The sequence below is a fragment of the Pyrus communis genome, chromosome 3, assembly GCF_963583255.1.
Source record: "Pyrus communis chromosome 3, drPyrComm1.1, whole genome shotgun sequence".
NCBI lineage: Eukaryota > Viridiplantae > Streptophyta > Magnoliopsida > Rosales > Rosaceae > Pyrus > Pyrus communis.
The window spans coordinates 22,800,735-22,825,067 of record NC_084805.1 but is presented as its reverse complement, the minus strand read 5'-3'; the positions used below and the strand labels follow the sequence as shown (position 1 = coordinate 22,825,067).

General features: G+C 35.5%; 3 protein-coding genes across 3 annotated transcripts; 1 reads left to right on the top strand and 2 right to left on the bottom strand.

Annotated features, from left to right (window-relative positions):
• Positions 1-439: 439 nt before the first annotated feature.
• LOC137727285 (uncharacterized) lies at positions 440-2,993 on the top strand. Its single transcript, XM_068466150.1, has 3 exons — positions 440-861; positions 1,038-1,385; positions 2,268-2,993. The coding sequence occupies exons 1-3, from the start codon at positions 502-504 to the stop codon at positions 2,763-2,765; spliced, it is 1,206 nt and encodes a 401-aa protein (XP_068322251.1). The 5' UTR covers positions 440-501; the 3' UTR covers positions 2,766-2,993.
• A 4,971-nt stretch (positions 2,994-7,964) lies between these two features.
• LOC137730043 (myb family transcription factor IPN2-like) lies at positions 7,965-10,351 on the bottom strand. Its single transcript, XM_068469110.1, has 6 exons — positions 9,939-10,351; positions 9,773-9,849; positions 9,595-9,655; positions 9,391-9,457; positions 9,088-9,130; positions 7,965-8,951 (listed from the first exon to the last, which is right to left on the bottom strand). Exons 1-6 carry the CDS (start codon positions 10,120-10,122, stop codon positions 8,274-8,276), a joined length of 1,110 nt encoding a protein of 369 aa, XP_068325211.1. The 5' UTR covers positions 10,123-10,351; the 3' UTR covers positions 7,965-8,273.
• Positions 10,352-16,485: 6,134 nt separating this feature from the next.
• Positions 16,486-23,120, bottom strand: LOC137728832 (succinate-semialdehyde dehydrogenase, mitochondrial-like). Its single transcript, XM_068467607.1, has 20 exons — positions 22,866-23,120; positions 22,064-22,177; positions 21,840-21,939; positions 21,588-21,636; positions 21,406-21,493; positions 21,197-21,307; positions 20,761-20,823; positions 20,545-20,655; positions 19,847-19,912; positions 19,646-19,723; positions 19,462-19,539; positions 19,049-19,115; positions 18,326-18,411; positions 18,185-18,217; positions 18,047-18,079; positions 17,667-17,767; positions 17,353-17,438; positions 17,114-17,220; positions 16,957-17,034; positions 16,486-16,758 (listed from the first exon to the last, which is right to left on the bottom strand). Exons 1-20 carry the CDS (start codon positions 22,956-22,958, stop codon positions 16,720-16,722), a joined length of 1,581 nt encoding a protein of 526 aa, XP_068323708.1. The 5' UTR covers positions 22,959-23,120; the 3' UTR covers positions 16,486-16,719.
• Between the last annotated feature and the right edge of the window lie 1,213 nt (positions 23,121-24,333).

Below are 24,333 nucleotides of genomic sequence, written 5' to 3'. Positions count from 1 at the left end.
TGGTTAAGACATGAAATAGGGACAGGCCAACCCAAATAAGCCGGTAAGAAGAGAGGCTTTGAGCGGCTCAAGAAGGAGAATAATGAATATAGAAATAAAACGACAAGAGAGAGACACCTAAAGAGAGCAAGAATAAAGTAATAGACAGGCCAACATGCGATAGTGTGGTTTTATCATACGGTAATATTATAGTAACTAAAATTTTAAATTAAATTTGGTAAAATAAATGATTGAATTATTAATTAAATATCAATTAATATGTTTATTTTGTATTAATGATATATTATTTAATTTACAAATTTAATTTAAAATTTTGATTTTCCTGACATTAACTCTTGGACAGACAAGCTGTCCCTTTTGTCTCTCTCATACCCATACAATCCCTCCCTCCTCGCTCTCTTCCAATCCAACCTTCCCATAATATGATCTCCCTCTCTTTTAAAACCTCACAACTCCAAACCTACATTAATCCATTCCTTCTTTCCATCTTTCTCTTCAACCATGTATCTTCATCTTCCAAATCAAACAACTATGGCTTCTAAAGCAAGGAAGAAGCAGATATGGTGTCCGCAGCCACTGACGCCACTCATGGAAGGGCCAGACCCGGAAATGCAAGAGGAAGGTGGCAAAAAGGAGAGCTCTTGGGAAGTCATTCGTGAATGGTTTAGGGCACAAAAGGGTGGTCCTCCTAGTCACGGGACTAATTTGTCAACCTCGGGATATGGCAGTGGTGGTACTATTCCAGCCAAAGGACAAGACTTGAGGCTTTTGCTTGGTGTTTTAGGCTGTCCTCTCGCTCCAATCCCGCAAGCCAATGACCCAATTGATCATCACCTCCTTCACATTAAAGACATCCCATTTGTAAGTAAAAACCCAACATTATATTATCATTGTCATTATCTTATATAAGCGATACTAGAACAGAGGGGTGTTGAGCGCAGAACCTCAAATGCATGAGCGAATGTTCTCTCAATTTTTTGGTATATATTGTTTAATTTAGGTTTTTTATTTTTATTTTTATTTTTAATAATATGTAGGAAACTTCCATAGCGCATTACCTTATACAGCAGTATTTGGCAGCCACGGGGTGCTTGAAGCAACCGAAGTGTAACAAAAACATGTATGCAAGTGGGAGCGTGAAGATGGTTTGCTGTGAAACGGAGGTTTCTGCAGGAAGAAATGTGAAGACATTGGGAACAAGAAGTGGGGAAAACGGGTGCTTTGTTCTTTGGCAGATGTTGCCTGGAATGTGGTCTTTGGAGTTGGTCGTTGGAGGCAACAAGGTGGTGGCTGGTAGTGATGGCAAGACGGTTTGGAGGCACACCCCTTGGCTGGGTACTCATGCAGCCAAAGGCCCCCAGCGCCCGTTGCGCCGCCTCATACAGGTATACAAACAACGCCGTTCTCACAATAATCTTCCGACATAAATCGTACCACTAATTAATTTATAAAAAAATATAAAAATAAAAATAAAAAACAGAACCTACGCTCGTTATATTTAAGAAATTTTCGTAAATGCTACATGTTAATGATTCCTATTATGATTTTGGCCACAAACTACTTTTGATTTTGAACTATAAAGAGGAAGAACCGTAGCCTTCAATTATTCGAAATAGCCTTTACCAAACAAAGATAGAGATTGAAGGAACAAATCACAATCCCAATAAAATGGTATTTGGCTGACAATGATAGAGAAAAACTGTTTCATGCCTTCCCTACAGACTTTTTTTTCTTTTCCCTTTCTTAACAGCTCCAAAGGGACCAGAATGGCACGTGATGCCCTTCTTACTTCATATACTGGTCATATGTATTATATACATTCGAGAATACCACATATGCTGAACTAAAGTGTCTCTGTATTATTTCTTGCTTTAACTTTTTCTTTTGCACTTTAGTAAGTGCTGCCGGATCTAGTGTGTCGGTGGCTCATACCAGCATTTTTTTCACAACTTAATATCATAATTATCAATACTTTGTAGAAAGGGTTCTTTTGATTTAGTGTTGAATGTTTTGTTAGGGATGAATATACCCTTTAAATTAAATGAGGAAAAAAATTTAAAAACCTTGATTAAATGCATTATTTGATTAAATTATACATTTTGAATTTAGAAAGCTTGCATTGCCCCCATAAAAACTTGAATTCATAAGAAACTGTTTGTCCATAAAAAAAATCAAGTGTTGAGATACACATTCGGTATCAAACTCATCACGCTACCTACACATTTGGTATCAAAAATTTAATAAATATCTCTATATTTAATTTGCAGGGCCTAGATCCAAAGAGCACAGCAAGCTTGTTCGCCAAGGCACAATGCTTGGGAGAGAAAAGAATCGGAGATGATGATTGCTTTGTACTAAAAGTCTCCGCCGATCGAGCGGCTGTGATGGAAAGAAGTGAGGGTCCTGCAGAGGTGATCCGACATGCATTGTATGGATATTTTTGCCAAAAGAGTGGCCTCCTCATTTATTTAGAGGACTCACACCTCACCAGAGTTGAAACCCCAGAAAGTGAAACTGTGTACTGGGAGACCACCATAGGAAGCAGGATTGCTGACTATAGGGATGTCGATGGTGTGCTCATTGCTCATCAGGGCCGCTCGATCGCCACAGTTTTCCGGTGTGGCGAGGTGTCGATGGAGTACACAAGGACTAGGATGGAAGAAGCTTGGAGCATTGATGATGTTGTGTTTAATGTACCAGGGCTTTCCATGGACTATTTCATTGCTCCTGCGGATATATTTGATAGTACTCTACCATCTCCATGATCATTAACTTTCTACTCACGTACTGATGGAGCTTAATTACTAGGATGTTAGTTTGGTTTTAATTACAAAAATATTGGTGGGTACACTTTGTTAATGTGGTGTAATATTTTGGGTTTTTTCTTCCTTTCTTCAAGTTTATTATGTAGTATGTAATAGGGTTTGAAGCCACTAAGTTTAAAATGACAAATTCAAGCATGGTCGAATAAGGGATCTTTTTGTATTCTAATCTATTGCATTGTCTTTTTTTTTTTTTTCTTTCTTTTTTTTTTCTGAATCTAATGAATTTCAAATGCATGTTACATTCACTATAGGAAATGTAATTTGTAAACGTGATTCCACACAAAATTATTAACGTTCTCCAAATTTATGGTTGGTGGTTTGATAAGAAAAAATTGAAATGAAGAATTGTCCTTCCACAATGGATGGGTGGAAAAAATCAAAATCAAGAAAAGTGGCTAGAACATGAAATATTCAACTTCTATCCAGAGGTGGGCTACCAAATCTAACAGAGTAGCCCATGTGTACTTTTATTTTTACATCGGCCGGACTAAATTTCGGTTTCAGACATATTTTAGACCTTTTGTCATGAGCAGGTTCAAGTATGAAGCCCACCAAATCCGTGGTTTAAAAAATTCCCTAAAACAAAAAATGAATGGATGGAGGAGGTCATTTGCAAGCCTTGGTTGTTGAGACTCGTGAGACCGGCTCCACATATAAAACTTCTGTAATTTTGGGAAGTTGTTTCTAACATGTTTCAAAAGTATTGCCTCAAAACAACCAAGCATGCCTAACATATTAAACAAAATCACCATATAACATAATTATAAACAGAATAATATAAAAAATGTGTGATGTTATTCACAATGTCAAAAGTGCATACGTACTAGCTAGATCCATGCACAGAACAATAGACTGGTTGGGCTACTCCGATCCTTTTTCAAATGAGAAAATATTTAACATAAATAACATCAGAGATGATTCTGAGTTTTTGGATGCCCGTGGTGAAATTCACTAGAAAATAAAGTTTATGGCTTCAAAATAATCCATAACTTAATTCAAACACAAATTGGAAATTGGGTTTAGACTTCAAGGTACTCCAACCCAATAATATAAGAAAATGACACACTTTTGATTTTTCTAATTTGTCTCTCATTCTCTCAACTCTATATTTTTTTTCTTTTGAACACGCTACCAGCATGTTGTTTAATGCACTTATACATTTTCTTTATCAAACAGTCATTTGCCACAATAATGACTTGGTGTTGGAATATTTTCTTTAACTACCGCACCTATTGGGAGAAATCCCATTGGTACCTAATGTCTCCTAGTTACTTATGGATTGCTTGGAAATTCAGTTGGGATTTTGGAATATTAACTTATCATATATCATGTGCCTACTAATGTTCATTGTTCCAAAAATCCCCACCTAGGCGCTAGGCGGCTAGTCACCGATCTGATTAATGCCTAAACGTTTGAAAATTAAGAAATGACATCTAGACCTACTGAGGCACCCGCCTAGCCTGACCAGATCAGCATAAGTCACGACTCACTTAGACAAAAAATGGATAACTTTCATCTTACATTTTATTTTATTTTTTTTCAATAAGTTGTAAGAGACTTGTTTTATACTTAAATGAACACACATTATATCCTTATTCCCCATGTTTTCATTATGTTCCAATACTTCATAATATATATGTCATTCTATTTTGTAGTTAATGATGAAATTATATATATTTTAAGTATAAGCTGACATTTATTTACACAAAATATAATAGATTTACGTAATTTTTTAGTACCATGTGGGCCTATATTGACACGTGGCGTCCAGTCATTGTCTACGTGGATGCCACATCATCAGTTAACGGAGCATTTGACAGAAAACTTAACAGATGTATGAGAGTGTCTCAAAATTATGACGAAAAAAAACTTCATGTACCAAATGTTGAAAACCAAGAAACTTAATCGTAGTAAACTGAGATTAATTCGGGTAGTAAATTGAGATTAACCCATGAATTGAATTTAAGTAATATGAGCAAGAGGTTTCCTAGTCTATTTGGACTTAAAATAAGGATGTATAGATGCATAAGGATTCCTAATAGTTACGTTATGTACGTTATATAAGTATGAGTCGTTGACTCCTTGTTGGTGCTACGAACATTAAACATAGTACTCTCATTCAGTATCGTAACCTAAGGTGTGTAAGATTCGTCAACAACAAAAAGAAGATGTCTTTGAAACCCAGCGATCCAGGTTAGTACGTAAATTACCAATTGTGCAACTTAGATCTGTACACATCTCAATTTTTTCACATAAATAATGCACATATTTGTAGGATTTATCTGTTATATGTGCAGCATATTAAATACAAAGCAGAAGTTCTTTTTCTTGTTAGCCGATATGTGCATCGATCGAACTACATTATTTCAAGATCATCACTACTCCCTACTCGTTATTATGCCAATCCTATAGGATCAAATACACACTAGTTTTTTTTTTTTTTTTTTTTTTTTTTTTTTGCAAATTTTGAATTAGCTAGAAATTATAGGCTTCTTTGAATATACTAGCTAGGTTAAAGGTGCAGTGTCTCTTTGTCTCCTTAATTTATTCCAAATGGATCAAATAAACGTTAATTGATTCTTTGTTTTTATTTCAGTGGCTGCTCTCTCCTTTGGTAGGGGGTGAAAACGCATAGAGCCAGCCATGCCATTTTCAAGAGGTGGTGGTTTAGTTGTGGGCGTGTCGTAACTGATCAGTACTAATGTTTTACCAGGGTCCATGTATGTACACGAGAGAGAGAGAGAGGGCCGCCCCCCGCTCCCCCCGGGGGGGTGGGTGGTGGGGTGGGAACAAAAGAAGCTTCTGGTGTATACTTCGTAAGCAACAGGAAAATTATTAACTAAAAAGACCCAAAGTTGTCAAATGAGTAACATGCAGAATTCAAGGTACTTATGTTGGACAAGTACTGCAAATGATTTGCATTTGCATGATGGAAGGATATGCCTTGAATAACAGCTTCTTCAAATCATAATCATATGCTGATCATGATTCCTTATAAATTGCAAAAATATTATTACTGCATGCAAACTGCTGAAATTATATAAAAAGAAAAACGTTATTAATCAATATAGCTTCATATATAGCCATGATCATCATCAGCAACTTTTGATGCAATGAGAGTACCCTTTAACTTTGCCCGCATAAAGATAGAAGCTTCCTCGATATATGCACGCGTGGGAGTGCGTTATATTCTTCCTTGCTTTTAGGCTTTATCATCTTTTTCTCCCTCTCTCCCTCTCCCTTCAATTGTGTCTATACTGAGATTAGAGGTAAAGGTCGCAAATCAATCTATTAGATTGTTAACGGATACTTGCTAAGATTTGTTTAATTTGATATCATCATAATATATAGGTGAGACTGGTAGTGGTGATTATGGTGTAAGATGAAATTAAACTAAATGAATCTTAGTGAGTACCCATTAACAACTCAATGAGTTAATTTACCACTTCTAATCAGAGGGGAGCTTTCCTGCCAACTTGCAGTGGCTAGATTTTTCTCTGCAACCAATAAAGCCAATTGTGGCACCACTTTCTTTTTCCACACACGAAAGAGAACCCCCTCTCACTCTGCATGGATCTAATCTATTTACTTAGTCCTTAATGGGATCACTTGTTAGAGGCAGTTAGATGCACACATGACCTCTGTCTTACTATAATAATATTATTAATTGGAATCCATGCATGATTGCATGTGGCTTGTAACCTAGTGGATAGAATGTTGGGTTTCTATCCATGCATTCTGGGTCCCTAAATTATTGTAATAATTTTGAATCCTCCCTCCCCTTAATAATAATAAAATTTAAAAAGAAAAAGAAAAACAAAAGAAGCCATGCATGATTATCAAAAAATCAAATTAAGTGCACCAATCAAAAGGACTTTTTTTCTTTCTTCTTTTCAATAAAACTTAAACACACAATACTGACATACTTGCTAATTAACACATTTATATTATAGATATTACATGTAGGACTCAAATCTATCAAACAGTTGCATCAACAAGTCTTTCAGTTTGTATGTATTGCGAGATAAAAGTCAATTACTATATATCTCACCTAAGTTAGTAGTTGTGTTAAAAATTGTTTAATAAAGTGGATAAAGTCATGTACATACTTATTGTTGGCTTAAGAAAAAAATTGATGAAAGGTACACTTGTCGTCCTTCTTGTATGACACCCAAGGAATGTGAAGGACTAAAGAGTGAAAAAGGAGCCTTGAAAGATACTTAGATACATACTATTGGTCGGCTTCTTGTAGGGAATTCTTTCTCATCTTTAAAAAGGAGCACGTCCTCCCTTAAGATCTTCCTATGCCAAATGAGTATTGTTTCTTAATAATTATATAATCAATTTGTTTTCTTTACTGTGCTCTATGCATGTGTTCGTTAGCGCGCTTATACTATTTTGTACTTTATTGGGAAATATGTTTTGTTAAATTCTTAGTTATTATCCCAAAGATTTTGTCTGCAACAAGAAGATTAACTAACTTAAAAAAGCAGCATCATTGCTACTTGCTAGTCTTCATATGTGATATAACAATAGAATTAGTCTAATAAACATGGGATCACATTGACCACATACTATTTACTATTACCATACCTGCAACTCAAAAAATGAGAGAGAGAGAGAGAGAGAGAGAGAGAGAGAGAGAGAGAGAGAGAGAGAGAGAGAGAGAGAGAGAGAGAGAGAGAGAGAGAGAGAGAGAGAGTGAGGGAGGGGGACATAAAAACCCTTCAAGTGCATGGCCTCACCCTAATATATTATGGAATTCAAACGCTTGTAAAAACCAAAGTATCCTCCAACCGTAACATGACCTAAGCTATAACGTTCTTAAGACTAAACGTTAATTAGGAACTAGAAGTTGCAGTTTAGTTTCTTTTAATTAAAGAATGCATGATGCATGAAACCTTTAAATAAAATATCTTGATTAATACCTACGAGAGACATGAAAGTTTGCACTCTGTATATGAGACTTGAAAAGTACAATCGAAGTTGTATTACTTGCAAGTAGGGAACAATATATTACTTTGCTTTCTCAATCATACTTAATGAACAAAGAAAAAATACCTGCAGGTTTTTATTGTTTAAAAAAGTTATATATTCATAACTAGTATTCAGGAATTAATGTTGCACATTGCTACTCATATATGGTACTTATTCATGTCAAGATCAAATTTTCCATGACATCCATAGAAATGTGGAAATTAGGTATCAAGCACTTACAAGGATCACATTAAGTTACAAATGTGCTGATAAATTTAACAGTGTAACTTTATAGGTTTGCCATGCATGGCATTTATCATACTTTAATTTAGTAGAAACCTAATATGACGTAATAACCATCATGAACATCCGGACAAGAAAAAAACAAAATAAAAAGAAAACCTTCATGTCGTGCATGGACCAAAACCCTAGATCGATCTCATCCTTCAAATCTTAATATTGATTTTAGGTTCACCCGAAAGGTGAATTTCTTCCTTGTCGAATACCACAGTTAATCATGGGGTTCATCCTGTCCGAGCCTAGTGGTGCTCTCCGTGGCGAAGGCCTTTCGAGTTTATTTGCTGAATCAAACTTCTTGTCATCTCCTTGTAACATTGGCTTGGATTCATAAATGTCTGAAATAGAATCGATCTCTGAGCCTCTCTCGATAGATGGCGGAGCAATTTGAATTGAATCTGATGATTTGAAAGGATCATCCTGAGGTCCAATACATGACGCGGCTGTTCCAAAGTCTTGAAGCCGGAGATCGTCAGACCAAAGCAAAGGGCTCTTGCCGCTACCACTATAAGGGCTAGGCCTTTTCTTTGATCCCAAGCAAATGTTATTGTCGTTAGTCGGCATGAAACTGTGATCAAGAGGTGGCCTGTCCAAGTTTTGTTGAAGATCGAGGTGATCTCCTCCATATATGTTAAGGTCTTGAAAAGATGGAAAGTTGAGAGAAGAATTGAAATCTTTCAACGCACCCATGTCAGTAGGGTTGACACCTTGGTTTCCAATATTACCCTTGTAACTTCCTGCAGCAGCAGCTGCCATATTGTTCTCACCAGCAAGTGTTTGGCAGGCTTTCTCTAATATGCTTTGCATGTACTTTCCCTGAGCCTCGATTCTCAACTGAAGGTGTTTCTGGACCTTTTATATATATAGTACAACGTATTATAATCAGGATCTAGGTCATCCATGCATGAAATATATGTACAGAACATTAATTACTTTTGAATTTTGATCACTGATACATTTAGGTACTAATGCTTGAGTTGAAATATACCTCCAATTGTTCATGCAGTCTTCTCTGCACCTCCATTTGCATCCTAATCGCATCAACCATGTTGCAATTAATACTATTAGATACAGTTTTTCTCATACATTCCACAAGAAAATGCAAAACCCCCAGCCCACAACAAAGCATATGAAAGGATATACCTAGCCAACCGAGTTTTAAAATTAATAACAAATAATTTCTTTGCATAATTGATAAAAATGTTATACATAATTTCTTCAAGATATTAAAATTACTAAACGAAAAAAAAATATAAGAGAAAGAAAAAGAATAGAGAATATATATACATACTCATTCATACTGCGGCCTATTATGGCAGAAGAAGATGCACTATTTCGTTGGAGATCCAGTGGAGATGCTGCCATGAAAATCAATGAATAGAAATCAGATATGCCACATGAAAACTAAAATTTGTTAATGAAAACAGTCGAAATTTTATACATGTATGTATATGTATTGTAAGGAACCCTAGAAAGGAGTCATATATACTCATACCATGATCCTTGATTGAGTGGTCATTGAATTCCTTGTGAGGTTGCTTTCCAAGCCTAAATTTCTTTACAAGTAGGAAACAAAAGAAATTAATGAGAAGAATGGAAAAGAGAGAAAAAGAAATATCAATAGCCGACCGAAAAAGTTTGAAAAAAACATTGTGTGTGTATGAAAATTAAACCTGGAGGTGGCTCTTGAGGTGATAAAGTGTAAGACCCTTCACACCCATAACCCTCATGATAGTTTTAGGTGTAGCCTCTGAAAAATTAAGAGAGAAATCAATGAGCTTATGTGCATAATATGCATGAAAGTTTCATATATGATGAAGCTTGAAATGGTGGTATTACTGTCTGGTCCTCCAAGCTGAGTGACAGCATCGACAAAGCGTTCATGGAGCTCGACAGTCCATCGGAGACGAGGCTTAGGGTCAGTGGTGAGGACAAGGCCAGAGTCCCCTTGGACACACATGGGTCTGTCATGGGAATTCATAGTTGATGGCTTCTTGTGGTGTTGGTGTTGCTGTTGGAACATTATTCTCTCTCTCTCTCTCTCTCTCTCTCTCTCTCTCTCTCTCTCTCTCTCTCTCACTCTCTCACTCAGAGTTGGGGGCTCTGGGAATACCCAGAGATTCAAGAACAAATGCGATGCAAATAGGGAAGAATAGGGTGCGGTTTTGAAGAAGAGGAGGTGGGCTGCCTTTGGTTTCTCTCTCAAGTACTAGAAAGCATGGGAGACAAGCTAACCTTGTATAAAAGAAAATTGTTTATCATTTAAAAAAAATTTAAAAAATTAAAGCATACCCTAATCTACATTGTGCTCTTTGCCAAAATATTCTCTCTCTCTACACCAATTTTACGCTAATTATACTTAAGCCAGAATGTTGATTATATATATTATAATGTAATTAGAGAGTATTAATTTGAGTAGCTTTTTTCTAGTGGCGTTTCTTTAATTAGTTTGTTATTTCCAAAAGAGGAAGAGATCTTTGTAGGTTATATATTCTGTTAGCATGTGAAAGCCTTTTTTTTTTTTTTTTTTTTTTTTTTTTTTTTTGTGTGGCATTAAGATAGGAATGAGACCCATCATGACAATGATGATGGGCAGTATATGTTGTACTTTATTTCCCCTTTCTTTTTCTGAACCATGTATACATATAACACTGCATATGCACACACACACACACATATATATCCCCTCTTCTCTCCCTCATTATATATATAAACCTTCACCATAGTTTTTAGTATACTTACATTGAACCAATTATAAACCTATATATCCAACATCATATGGTGTTTAGAACACAAAGACATCCTTTATGTCATTACCAACAAAAAGGTTTCAAGTATCATTATTACCATTTTTTCGTGTTTGTATTAATTAATGTAAGATTCATGGGCCATCAACCCCATTAGTTTTCAAGTTTTCTCCTCCTTCTTTCGTGCTCCTAGCTAGATTTGGTTCAATGAGTGTTTAGCAGTAAATTTGTCTTCATTTAACTAAAAAATTAGTATTTATCTTATGTCATCCGATTTTAATTAAGCTTTCTTCTTGGAAGATTCAGACTCTGTCATTATTGAATAGTTAGGCATTGCATCAAGCTTTTGGGACTATATATGATTATAAGAACTTGGTTATCAGAAAGATAATCGAAACGGAAATATAGATGTGACCCATTATTAGATCTTATCCTAAAGTTAAATTGTACTACTCTTAATGTGCATAGTTGTTTAAAATAATCTTTATGCGTAGGTTTTCATATCAATCGTATTTTCATACAAACATTTCATCACATAATACTCCATGAAGTATAAAATGCTGCGTAGGACATGTTTTCAACGTCATATATCCGAATATATTGTTTGCCAAAACCCTCATCAAACACGTCTCAAGATTAAATGTGAAGATAAACCATCAAATTAATATGTTGTATATATTTATAAGATTAAAGATCAATGAATCTGAATGCGGTCGATTTTATATATGGAGGAGAGAAAGCACTAAAAAACAAGAAAATAAGGAACCAAACTTTAGGGTTTGTGGTTGGTAATATATGAGGACGTGAGCATCAATGCATAAAGGGTGGTGTAACGTGGAGCTTTTGATGACATGAGGAGTCGGGGACCTTGGCCTTACTTCTTCTAAAGCTTAATTTGCGGGGCCGCAACCCCTTATCTCACTTTCCTGGAACTAAAGACTGCTCAGCTGCCATGCAATATATTTCTACTCCAATCCAAACAACAACAAACAAAACAACTCAAGTAAGAATATATTCCTACTCCAATCCACAACAACAAACAAAACAAAATATTTAGGTCAAAGCTAATAAGCTACCACAATGCCTCCCCACTCACTCTATATACTAAAGGATGCGAATATATGAACAACGTGAAGAAAAAACGCAAAATGGAGAACAGAATAAAACTCTCTCTCTCTCTCTCTCTCTCTCTCTCTCTCTCTCTCTCTCTCTCTCATGCAAAATGTCAAATATCTACTCAAGTCATTATATATATTTGCTAATTACTGTTAGTACTTCACCCAAAAAATGGGGGATCAAACTAGAGTTTTTAAGTATAAGGGCAAACGCTTTTAATTATTTGAACTGAAGCACTTACTAGCATATTTAATAATAGTATTCAGTCACGAGCTATCTTTTTCAACTTATAGTTATCAATTCAAATGGCAATTTTTTATTTATTGCGAGTAGGTTATAAGATGCACTTGACAAATAAAACACTATCACATCAATTAGAGTCTAAAAAATTCAAAATACTAAAACACAACTACGGGTGACTCTATATTCTTATGTACATTTTCGTCTATAACCCGAATTGTACCGGTGACTCTATAGTATTTGCCTAAATCTCAATTGAGAATAAATGCTTTCTTCTTTAACAATCAAAGGAAGATTCTTCTCCTAAAAATCTAGAACTTCATGAGTTACACAAAGCTCAATATTTTAAGATATAGAACATTTTATGACCGTCCCATCTTTGTTTACATATATGATTTGGCCCCATATTAGTAAAAGATGTTGACCAGGTCCTACGTGATTGTTCAAATCAAACCTACGCATGCATATCAGGTAGGACATCAAACATTGCAGCATAGATTGATTTTTGAGTTCCTTAGATTTGACCCTCCCCCACCACCCTTTGCATGTAAACGAAATTGCTTTATAATTTTGGCACCCTCCTCTATCCAAAAATGTGTGAGAGAAGCAAAGCATTTCAATTTAGAATTGGAGATTATTCTTCTTTAAATTAAACCACTAATTATAATATAATTCAAGCAAAGTAATGATTTAACTTTTAGTTGATAATAATAATGGTTTTAATTCAAAGCTAAAAACCAGTGGAAAAGTTGGCCGGCTTAGTGTTATGGGTATGTTTGCTTGAATTTCAAGCATCCTTTCCTTTTTATGTGATCTATAGAGAATTATTCGATAAAATGAATATATTCCTTAGAAGGTGAATTTGTGGGACCCTACTTTATTGTACAATTTGAATACTTTACAAAGCTTCCCGCTTTTCTATCGAGTTCCCAAGGAGGATTGGATTGCTGGACACAGCATGCATGCATGCATGATGCATCTGCATGCATCAACCATGCATGGTTTCGTTGTAGCATGTTTGATTTCGTGTTAATTAAGGTTTTGACGGATAGATACATACCTATAGATATGTGGAATTACTTAGAAATGTTCATGGAGCATGAGAATTTTAAGTTTTATTTGAGGGATAAATGAACATGACACGAGAAAATTAAGATATAATGGCTATAAATTAGGAATCATGTGGTGAGCTATAATTTATATAGGATAACCAACATATGAATAGACAATGTGACATAACAATGTGTATAATGATTTGATAAATGTATCATATTTTCTTTTGTATGTAAAACAGTGTCGCTTAACTGACATATTATATATTCTGTTATTGGGCGATGGTGGTTGTTGCTCATCCCTCACCCTTTTATTTTTCAAATAAATTATTTGGCAAAACAGGGAATAGAGGAGATGAAATTGTATTAGTGAAAGAGAGAGTAGTTTTATTTTATTTATGTACACTTACAAGGAATTTGGAGCTATTTATATAAGATAAGCTTATTCCTTATCAAACTTTTTTCTTATTCGCGCACCGGCACAAGCTTAATTTTTCGCCAACTCCGGCAGCCCACCCCATTCGTGTATTGAATTTCATGGATTGGTCCCGTCATTTCTCACCAATTTCAACAGAAAACCACCGCTATTGCAGTGATAGCGGCGATCCCATATTTGTGAATGATTATTATGTTCCAATGACTATTGTTATGATATTTTTGCCTATATTATATTTTATTGTACATATTTTTTTTTAATAATGAGATAAGACATAAAAGACTTAAGCTTAACACCTCAACATCTCAAGACTTGCTCCTCGCTTTGTGACACAAAAACCCTCAACTTACGCTTTTGTCTCTGAAAACATTGGTAGCAACTCGATCAATGAGTAAGTGAATGATGAAATGACGAACTGATGATGATGTTTTTCTTTCTGTCTTTCTTTTTTCTTATTTTTTTTGCTAGCAGAGAGATAATGGTTGAGATGATCAGGATATGAGAAAACAGGTTTGATCTTGAAAGCATACATAACATATATAGGGAATATATGACATTCCATTGTCACGTCACTTTCACATCTTTTTCATAAGGGCCCTCTCATAACTATTTTGATTTTAATTTTCAATTTTTGTTGTCATTTTTTATTTATTTAGAAAACCGAAAACTCGTTTACAACAACGGAACCAGCTAGTGGATGCTCTAGGTTCTAGCACACCTTAAATTTTAAAAGACTAAAATTTTTGGTGTTAAAATAAGCATGTTGTGGAAAACTTAAGCGTAATATATATTCATAAATTAAACAGAAAATTAGCCTACTCCCAACATTTAAATCTCACTTCATACTAAAGAAGATAAATTAGCCCACCTGTATTAAGTTTTTAGCTCCGTCCTTACTTGTTTAGTGATTACTTTTTTAGAAGGTGAATTGTATATAGAGTTTGATGGGCTTTGCTTTCAAATCTAAATGTATTCAATAAAAACTTTTTTTTTTTAGTACATCGATATTTTTACACTAGGAGGAGGGGGAGTTCGGCTAAGCCACACAATGGGCAACCTAATTTGGTATTGAATTCGCCATCCACAAGATTCAAACCTAAAATCTCTCACTTCCAAGTAAAGAGAAATACCACCAGACCATAGTACTAAGTGGCAAAAAAAAATATATATATAGACCTTTAAGGAGTCAACAAAAGTCATCATGTATTAAATAAAGACTTTTTATAACTTATAAAACGTCAATGAAAATATTGTGGTATTCAATTATGGTTTTTTACGAGTCTACAAAAAACCGTATTCAAAATTTCATTTATTGCATAAGATCTTAAAATGCCATGGATTTTGAGTGCTTTTATAGTAAGTTTTTTGTCATAGCAAAACCAACCTTTCCCCCCCCCCTCCCCTGGGGCCCCCCAAGATTTTGATGAATTTAAATTTTTATTTTTTATTTTTTGATGATGTACTCCACCCCCACCCTAATGCCATATCATTATCATGTTATCATGTCACCACCACCATCTTACCATGACCATCTCCTTCATCCCCGCCGCTATCATTGTCACCGTTGCTGTCGCACCGTCATTGCCATGAGCATCATCTCCACCATTACTATGAACCATCACTGACACCACCATCATCATGACCGCTACCTCTATCATCGTAACCACCCCATCACCACCAGCCTCATCCCTACTCCTCTATCGCCCCAACACAACAATCACCACGCCTCCTTTCGCAGCACCTTGCCAGCAATCACCATGTGACATATTCACCACCTTCGTTGCCGCCACCACCACCTCCTAGGATCACTTTGTGATGGTCACGATGAGATAATTTCAATAATGAAAAGTTAAAAATAATAATGCTTACAAATAAATTGGGCATAAAAAATCCATGAGAATCCACATGATTTAAAAAAAATTATGCGCATTGAAATATCTAGAATTATACAAAAGGCTATCATTTTACTCTTGCTTTTCTAAAAAGTATATCATTAGAATATGGAATTTTATGGTATTTATAATAGTAAAAGTCTACTAAATTCTGTCTTTCACTTTAAAAACTCAACAAAAGTTCATATAAATATAAATACATTACACCCTTTATAACTGAAAATAAAATAACTATCAAATGACCCCTAAATAATTATATACTTATCAATCCAAAACACAGAGACAAGCTGCTGACCTACTATTATACTTAGTAGGTTAGGAGAAAATGGGGGAAAAGGAAAAAAAAAAAAAAAAAAGCAAGCAGATAATGTGGTAAAGTTTAACTCAATGTAATATGAGACTTTCTTCACAGCCCAAGCCTGGCTAGTAGATAATGTGGTAAAATTTGGGAGCTCCAATTTTGTAACCTTGCCACTACTTGGGACTTGCCTATTCTGATTTTGTAATTTGGCCAATGATCATTTGGGACTTTCACTAAGTCTCTACTCGATGTGAAGAAATGTTCCACACGTGTGCTTTACTTCACTCAAAATGCGTTTTGCACGTGTTAAGTTTGAAATTCCACTACGCAAGGAGATGTACGAGAATGTGAAAAAATGTACGATGTATGTCAAAAAGCTAATATACTTTACAACACTTTATAAGGAGTGGTTAGTCCCCTCACTAACTGCTTTTGAAGTGGAACCTCAATCTCATCTACTAGTTTACTTTGTCAAAAGAAGACCCAAACTCGAACCTCATAAAACGATGGTCGGTTTAGATACCTAGAAACTTTGCTAGAATTTCAATTGGTACCAAAAATTCAGGTGAAAAAAAGAAAAAGAAAAAAACGAACAAACATAATTGAAAACTTGAAACATCAAAACTGAAAATTTATTCATGTTCTAACAAAATTACATTGGAAATTAAAACTTACTTCTCTACTACAACGAAGACTTCTATTTTGTGTTCTAAGCGAAATTACATCAAATTGAACGCTTATTATCCAGTACAACACATTTTCGAAGTAACAAAGGTTACATCAAGTTCCAACTTGGGTTTTAAGCTTGGCAACGATCCAGATAGAAACCAAGCACATCAGTTACTGCTCATATTCCCCATGCACACATATTTAACCTGCGATGCAGCATTGAGAATTGCCTTAATATTACATAGATTATCGTTCGTAGGGGAGTTTTGTATGTAGTGCCTAGTTATCTCGTCTATAAGATAGGTGCGAATGGAAATTTTGCAACATTTGAACCTACTGAGGCATCGGGACATTTTGATATGTTTTGTTAACTATAATCAAAGGGATATATTCAGTAAACTTACTTCCAAATATTCATCCATCCCATACTTGGAACCTTCTCGTCCAAGACCAGATTGTTTGACACCTCCAAAGGGAGCCACCTTCATTGATACAGATAATCTCATAAATAAAGCAATAATTAGAAAAGAAAATGCTGGTGGATGTAGGTTTGGGACCCACCTCTGTCGAAATTAGGCCTTCATTGACACCAACAAGTCCATATTCAAGTGCTTCAGAGACACGCCACGAACATTGAATGCTATTTGTAAATATGTAAGCAGCTAACCCTGTAAATGTATGCGAGAGAATGTGTACATGAGCAGGAGGATAGAATTTTGAATGAAAAAGTTCACCAGGTTCTCTAGGGACTAATGGAGGATGAGGTATCAAAGTATGAAAAGGAAGCTCGAAAAAAGAACCTGCGTTGGTGTCATTAGCGATGCGGATAGCCTCCTCCTCAGTTTTGAAACGCAAAAGGGGTGCCACAGGCCCAAATACTTCCTCTCTGAACCAAGATAAAATGTTCTGAGCGCATATAATCGACTACATAACAGAAGCCAATAGTTGCTGAGCACAACTACATAAAAATTTTCAGACCCCAAAGCAACCTTGCTATCATCTTACCAGAGTAACCAGTGTTAAGCTTCACTAGTTTAAATAAAAAATCCTAATAATTTGATAATGGAATTCAAATACTGTTAATATATCATATACCATTTTTCCAAGTATTTACCTTGATATTAGCATATCACTCTTGACATCTCTGAGAACTGTAGGCTCATAAAAAGTCATTCCAAGGCTATGCCTCTTGGCTCCAAGAACAACTTGTGCTCCCTTCAAAAGATTAATCGTCAAAGAATTCGAGTCATTACTGTTTCAATGAAAAGTTTCATTTGTTTTATGCCCTTAAGTAGTTGAATAAGTGAGACAACGCAAAAAAAAAAAATAGTGGGATATCAACAAAACAGTAAAGAGGAAGATAAATGGCAGTCAACGTTTCATCCAACTGATTTTAGTTCCAACCAACTTGAATGCCGCAACAAAGTCACATTTACATTTGTTCTCCAAGGTCAAGCTTAATATTCTTATGGCGCTAAAATGTAGAAAACTAACCTTTGATAAAGCATCTTGAACAAATGATTCGACCTGTAATGTGAATTTCCAAAGTGATATACAGAAATGCATAAGATTGAAGGGAAGATGTCATACATCAATACTAATGGAATACTAATTTGAAAAAGAAAAGCAAACCTTTTGTACTGCTGCTTCATTTATTAAAGGGCCCTGCAAAGAAACAAAAACAATAGGTTAAACCATGGTTACATAGGGGTGATTCCAAGCATAAGCCCTGGAAACCAAAATGGCGATCACGATAGATGCATGAGTGACTACCTGGACCACACCTTCACTGAAGCCATCCCCAACTTGCAGATTCTGGACAGCTTTCACAAAAGCATCCATAAATTTCTCATAGATACCTGAACAGATAAAAACTTAGTTACAAACGAGCACTATACATTTTGAGTCGAGTCCTAAATTGCATGAAAAGCTCAGTAAGGAAGAACCAAAATCAGAACATAAACTTCAGTCAAAATCTGGATTTGTTCAGACAGGAACAAGAGCTTTAAGTATTTAAAATAAGAATCAACAGATGTAACTTCACAACCACCCACTCTAGTGTGCATACAAAATCTTGTTTTTTTAGAAGAAAGAAAGAGCATACTATATCCAAAAAAAGCCCAACAACCCCATCCCCCCCCCCCCCCCCCGGCCCCGGTGCACGGGGCATAATGATTCTTTACCGCAATACTTGAAAATAATAAGGATACAAGAGTTTAAAACTCCAAAATAAAATGGTGTTGAAATGACTAGGGAGTAGGGAGCATGTATTGTAACGACGACTTTCAAGAATTAGCAGGCCTCACTATCACAAATCTTATACAGGCCATTTGAAAGCAGCTGGTGCTTAATGGACACCTGAATTTCCAATTAGTCTCAGAATATATACATGAGGGAGCATTCACTCGGCTAGAAAGTAATACAAACTGAATAGCAACATGATTTCAAAATGCATAAAGTTTGTAACTTATTAGTCAAATGTGTTCCCATCCTTACCTTCCTGTACGATAATCCTGTTTGCACAAACACATGTCTGTCCACTATTACGGAACTTTGCTGCAAGCTGCCAAAAAAAAAAAAAAAATTTGCGTGATTAGAATATTTTTGTAGCTAACTTCGGGAACCTGAAATGAGAACACATTTCCTGCTACAGAGCTAAAAAAACTTGAAACTACAACATTCACCAGACACTTTATATTCAAGAAAACATTACTGTGCACGATTGATGCTCTAATTCTTCAGAATCAATAACCAAATAGAAACCAAACTATCATATTAGATGCATATATTATTTCCGTATCAAGTTATTGAACGGAGACACAATTAAAATAGGTGCAACAGTCAATAAATCAGCACATATATAATATGAAAACAACACAGTTACAATGCATTTAGACAGTTTTACTCACAGTTCCTTTTACTGCTACATCCAGGTCGGCATCATCAAAGACTATGCAAGGCGCATTGCCACCAAGTTCAAGAGATACCTAAAATAATCAAGAAACAAAAACAATTAACCACATGATGATTCCTCAACTGCACGGACCATCAACTTCTTTCCAAAACTCTATATCCAATAGACTATATCTTTACCTTTTTAACAGTCCCAGCTGCACCAGCCATCAACTTCTTTCCAACTGCTGTTGAGCCTGTGAAAGTGATCTTTCTTACCTGAATAAGTTGTATAATGCAAGAATGGTTAGTGTTTTATATTTCTATAGCCATATACCTCCACAGGAAAATTGCATTATTGTATTACATATGAAAGGACCGGCTTATGTATGAACTATATACCTGTGGACTTGCAATTAAAGCATCCCCAATTTCAGAAGCATTCCCCATAACCACGTTCACCACACCCTATATCACCAAGGGTAAACACCATTAGAAACACAAGAGGCATTAAAATTCAACTGGGATGACTGATGACCGTATCAAAGTTTGGGAAACCAAATGTTCTTTATACAAGATGTAAAGTCAACAAGGAACTACAACACATGTTTCATAGAACATGGTATCATGCATCAAGACTTTTCTTTCTAAAAAAATTTCAATATTCAACACTGAGAGTGAGATGTAGAATCCTAAAAGCCAATCAATGGTTCAACTGAATCTGCAAACAGATATTTGGTCTCAACTATTCTTTTTTTCGGAAGAGTGAAGATGGAAACACATTTTGTGGTCATGAAAGGAATAGTCTTTACCAAAATCAAATCAAACATTCATAAAACTATAATTATCAATATCAAAACATAAACACTAAGCACTAACCAAGAAATTAAGACACATTTCCAGCACTTAACAACAATACAAATGACAATCTATATTAGATGTCAAGCTTGAGGGTAAGAAATATTAACCAGAATGAGTATTAAAACAGATTCTGGGTAAGGAACATTACCTGCAATTCCAAGGCCAAAAGAAAACATCGTACACTATCCTTAATACTAAGTGTAAATGTGTGTGGATGTGTGTGCATGTAAGAAACATACCGGTGGTATTCCAGCTTGAAGGGCGAGCTCAGCTGCTGCTAAAGCTGTGAGGGGAGTATATTCAGATGGTTTTATGACTACTGTGCAGCCACATGCAAGAGCAGGACCAACCTTAAACAAGTGAGGAGTAGAATATGAGATTTTTTTAATGCTAGTCATGCACTAAAAAAGATTGGAATGCTTTAAGTCTGCACAATTCAAAAATACTCAAAATACCTTGCGGGTAATCATAGCCAGTGGGAAGTTCCAGGGAGTAACTGCACCAACAACACCTACAGGCTGCAAATTAAAATTTAATAAGAGGTCAACAAATAAAAACAAACGTAAATCCAGCCCCCTGCCTTCCACCCACAAAGAAGGCCAAACAGCTTCTGTTGGTCTATTTTATGCTAACGTATAATAGCAATCTTTAAAACTGAAGTTGGGAACTGGATGGGTTTGAAGAGTTTTTGCTGATGTATGTTTGAACAGCAAGTTTAACATAAACAGAAATGTACCTCTTGTGTCTTTCTTTTTCTATTTAATTTTTCAGCAAACCACTAAGATATTCATTTCGAGTAATTATATAGGACATCAGAACACGGTGAAGAGCTAGTTCTCATTTGGAGTAATTATATAGGACATCAGAACACAATGATTCATAATAAATCACCTGCTTCAGAACAAACAACCGTCTATCAGCAAGAGTAGCAGGAATTATATCACCATATACACGTTTTGCCTCCTCAGCATAGAACTCAATAAACGCAGCCCCGTAGTTCACCTGTAATATCCAATTTGTATTACATGTCGATGATGATGAACGAAAGTACAATGCAGAGCTTACTTAAATTCCTTAAACAAAAATCTGAAATAAGATACCTCACCAATCGCTTCTTTTAGAGGTTTCCCTTGCTCCAAGGTAATTAGTTTTCCAAGCTCTTCTTTGTGGGATATTATCAGATCATACCTTGAAGGTTGGGGAGGAATATGAAATACAAGATTCAGGATCAAATGAAAGTTCTACAACAAACAGATACAGAATCACAGAACAGCAAATATACCATTTCCTTAGATATTTGCTCCTTTCAGAAGCAGTGAGGTTGCTCCAAGCTACACTCAGAAAGTTTAGATATTTAAATCAGTCAAAGAAATTTTTTACAACCTCAAGCTATGTTAAATATGATGCCTTCTATATTTATGGTGAACACGTAAGCATCATTAGCTCAGTTATAGAAAGTATGCTAAATGCCGAAGACAGATTTCTTCAAGAGTCTAATGCAATCACAAATTCACTTATGGATCAGTTCCCATACAACTAAATGCACCATAGGCTGAAGATATTGCATCATTTGTCTCCTTTTGACCCATGCATGGAACAGTTGTTATAACTTCGCCGGTTGCTGGGTTGTGAACCTGCATAATAGGATATAGATGCAATATTCGAAACATTCAGAACCAGGTAACATTTATCAAGTTAATGTAAAGATCATCCAAAGGCATAGGCACCAGGGCCAACAAAGAGATTTTTTGTACATACCTTTATAGTGTTCCCATCGTATGCATCAGACCATCTCCCCCCAATAAGGCCCTGGCTACGTAATAGACCAGCACCATTAAGCTGAGAAACGAAGCTTTTCGCGTCCATGCTAATCTGATAACAAAATCCCACATTCAAACTTTGATATAATTATATACACACCCAAAAAAAAAAAAAAAAAAAAAAAAAAAAACCAACTTCAAGGTAGACAATTCTAAAAATAAATTGTATAAAGTGAAATCTGATCATGCTACAATTTCTTGAATATAAAGAAGAACAATACTAAAAACAAGAAAAAGATTGAAAATGCAAGGGACATAAGCATAGTGTATCAGCATTTTGTGGTTCCAATATAAATTGGAAAGCTCCTTCAACAGCCCAAATCCTTAGCAACATCCATTTTTCAATCTAACCCATTGTCACACAGACCAATTTCGACCATAAAACAAAGCAATCAAATGGGGATACAGAAAAAAGCCAGAAACTTTAAATTAAAACAAAAAAAACCCAGAAATTTACCTAAATAATACTTCTCATAGAACATTGAGGCAATTGCCAACCTGATCATCCTCAATCAAATTGATATTCAATATCCAACAAAAGCCAACTCAAATCTAATCAAACCTAACGTATACACATGCTTGATCATACTATACAAGCATAGAGAGAGAGAGAGAGAGAGAGAGTCACTTACAGTGCTGCTTGCTCACAGTTCAGAGTGTGAGGGTGTTGCAGCTGCTGGACAATATAAATACAGAGAGAGAGAGTGGGGGGGACAAATGACAAACAGATGGTGGGTTACCTGGCGAGAGAGGGGAGTTGGGGCGTGCATGTAAGGCAAATGTGAGAGGAGCTTAAAGGATCGACCTGCCATGGATGACGCTCTGAAGGTCATGTCTGATTCAAATTTCTGTCTTTTTACTCCTTTTCTGCTGCTTCTAGGAACCTCACCGCTCTCGTGTTTTTTCGATTGTTGCAGCTCACTGCTCTCACTGAAACTCGCACTGCCTTCGTGACTGCAATTTTGACAATTGGGGCGGTCTCCCTGGAGAGGATGTTGTTTTAGAGTGTCAGCATTTCGGGGTGTTTGGCTACGAGCTCATTCATTTTCTGGATTGAGGTTTGATTCTTGATCACTGTTGTGCTTAATAAATAGTGCAGTGACATATTTTTTATCATTTCCAACCGAGGGGCCAGAGGACCATAGGCCAAACGTAGCCCTGTGAAAAAAAAATCATCTCCAACTAAGGGTTAAATGATCATAGGGTCAAACATAATTTATTATTTTAATTGAATTACTATGGTTACTTAAATTAAATTACCTCAATAATTTTATGTTATGGATTGTCAATATATTTCATATTGTTAAATGTTTTAAAAAATGTTGTGTAAGTTTCATGTTGTTAATTTTTTTTTTTTTTTTTTTATGTTGGTTAATGTTACTTAATGTTATTTAATGTTGTTTAACATTGTTTAATGTTGTTTCATGTTACTTGATGTTGTTTAATGACTTAGGAAGTTATAGGAAAAAAAATAGAATTTTTAATTTTTTTGTAAAAAAAAACTATAAAAAAAAAATCAAATATGACATCATCATGTGGCCCCGCCCGGGCTAATTGGTTGGCTGGGTTGGGCCAGCCGGTTGGCCCTTTGGCCTTTTTTGTCTAGTGGGGCCCATGAGCCCTTTGACCTGACCCTCGGTTGGAGATAGTTTTCGAACTATTTTCAGCCTTCTGGCTTTCTAGACCTTTCGATTAGATATGACCTTATGTTTCAATGGCTAATGTGGGGTACAATACAATCATCAAAGGGAGATATTTTTCAATGTGTCGAGAATATGAGGCGGTATGACACTTGTTATTATACAAGGTGGGTGAAATGTTTTTTTTTCTTTTTTTCAAGTGTCCTTCCACTTGTATAATAACATATGACGTATGATGTATGTGTCCGTATTCCGATTACACTGAAAAATCTCTTCATGAAAGCACACCTCTTTTTTTAACATTATTAGGTGGGACATGAATTAGTCACAAACTTATTATTTATGAGATTCGAACTTAAAGTAAAGAAAAATATCAATAGAGAGTAATACTAAGTGACATAACACCTCTTTGGGGGAGGGGTTGGACCTAACCTCACAATGGTCTAGCAATAATGTGGTTCAAATTCACCTTTGATGAGAATCAAACCTAAGATCTCTCACTTACAAGTAAAAAAGAATATCACTAGACCGTAGTACTAAATAGTGACATAACACTTCTTAGATTTGT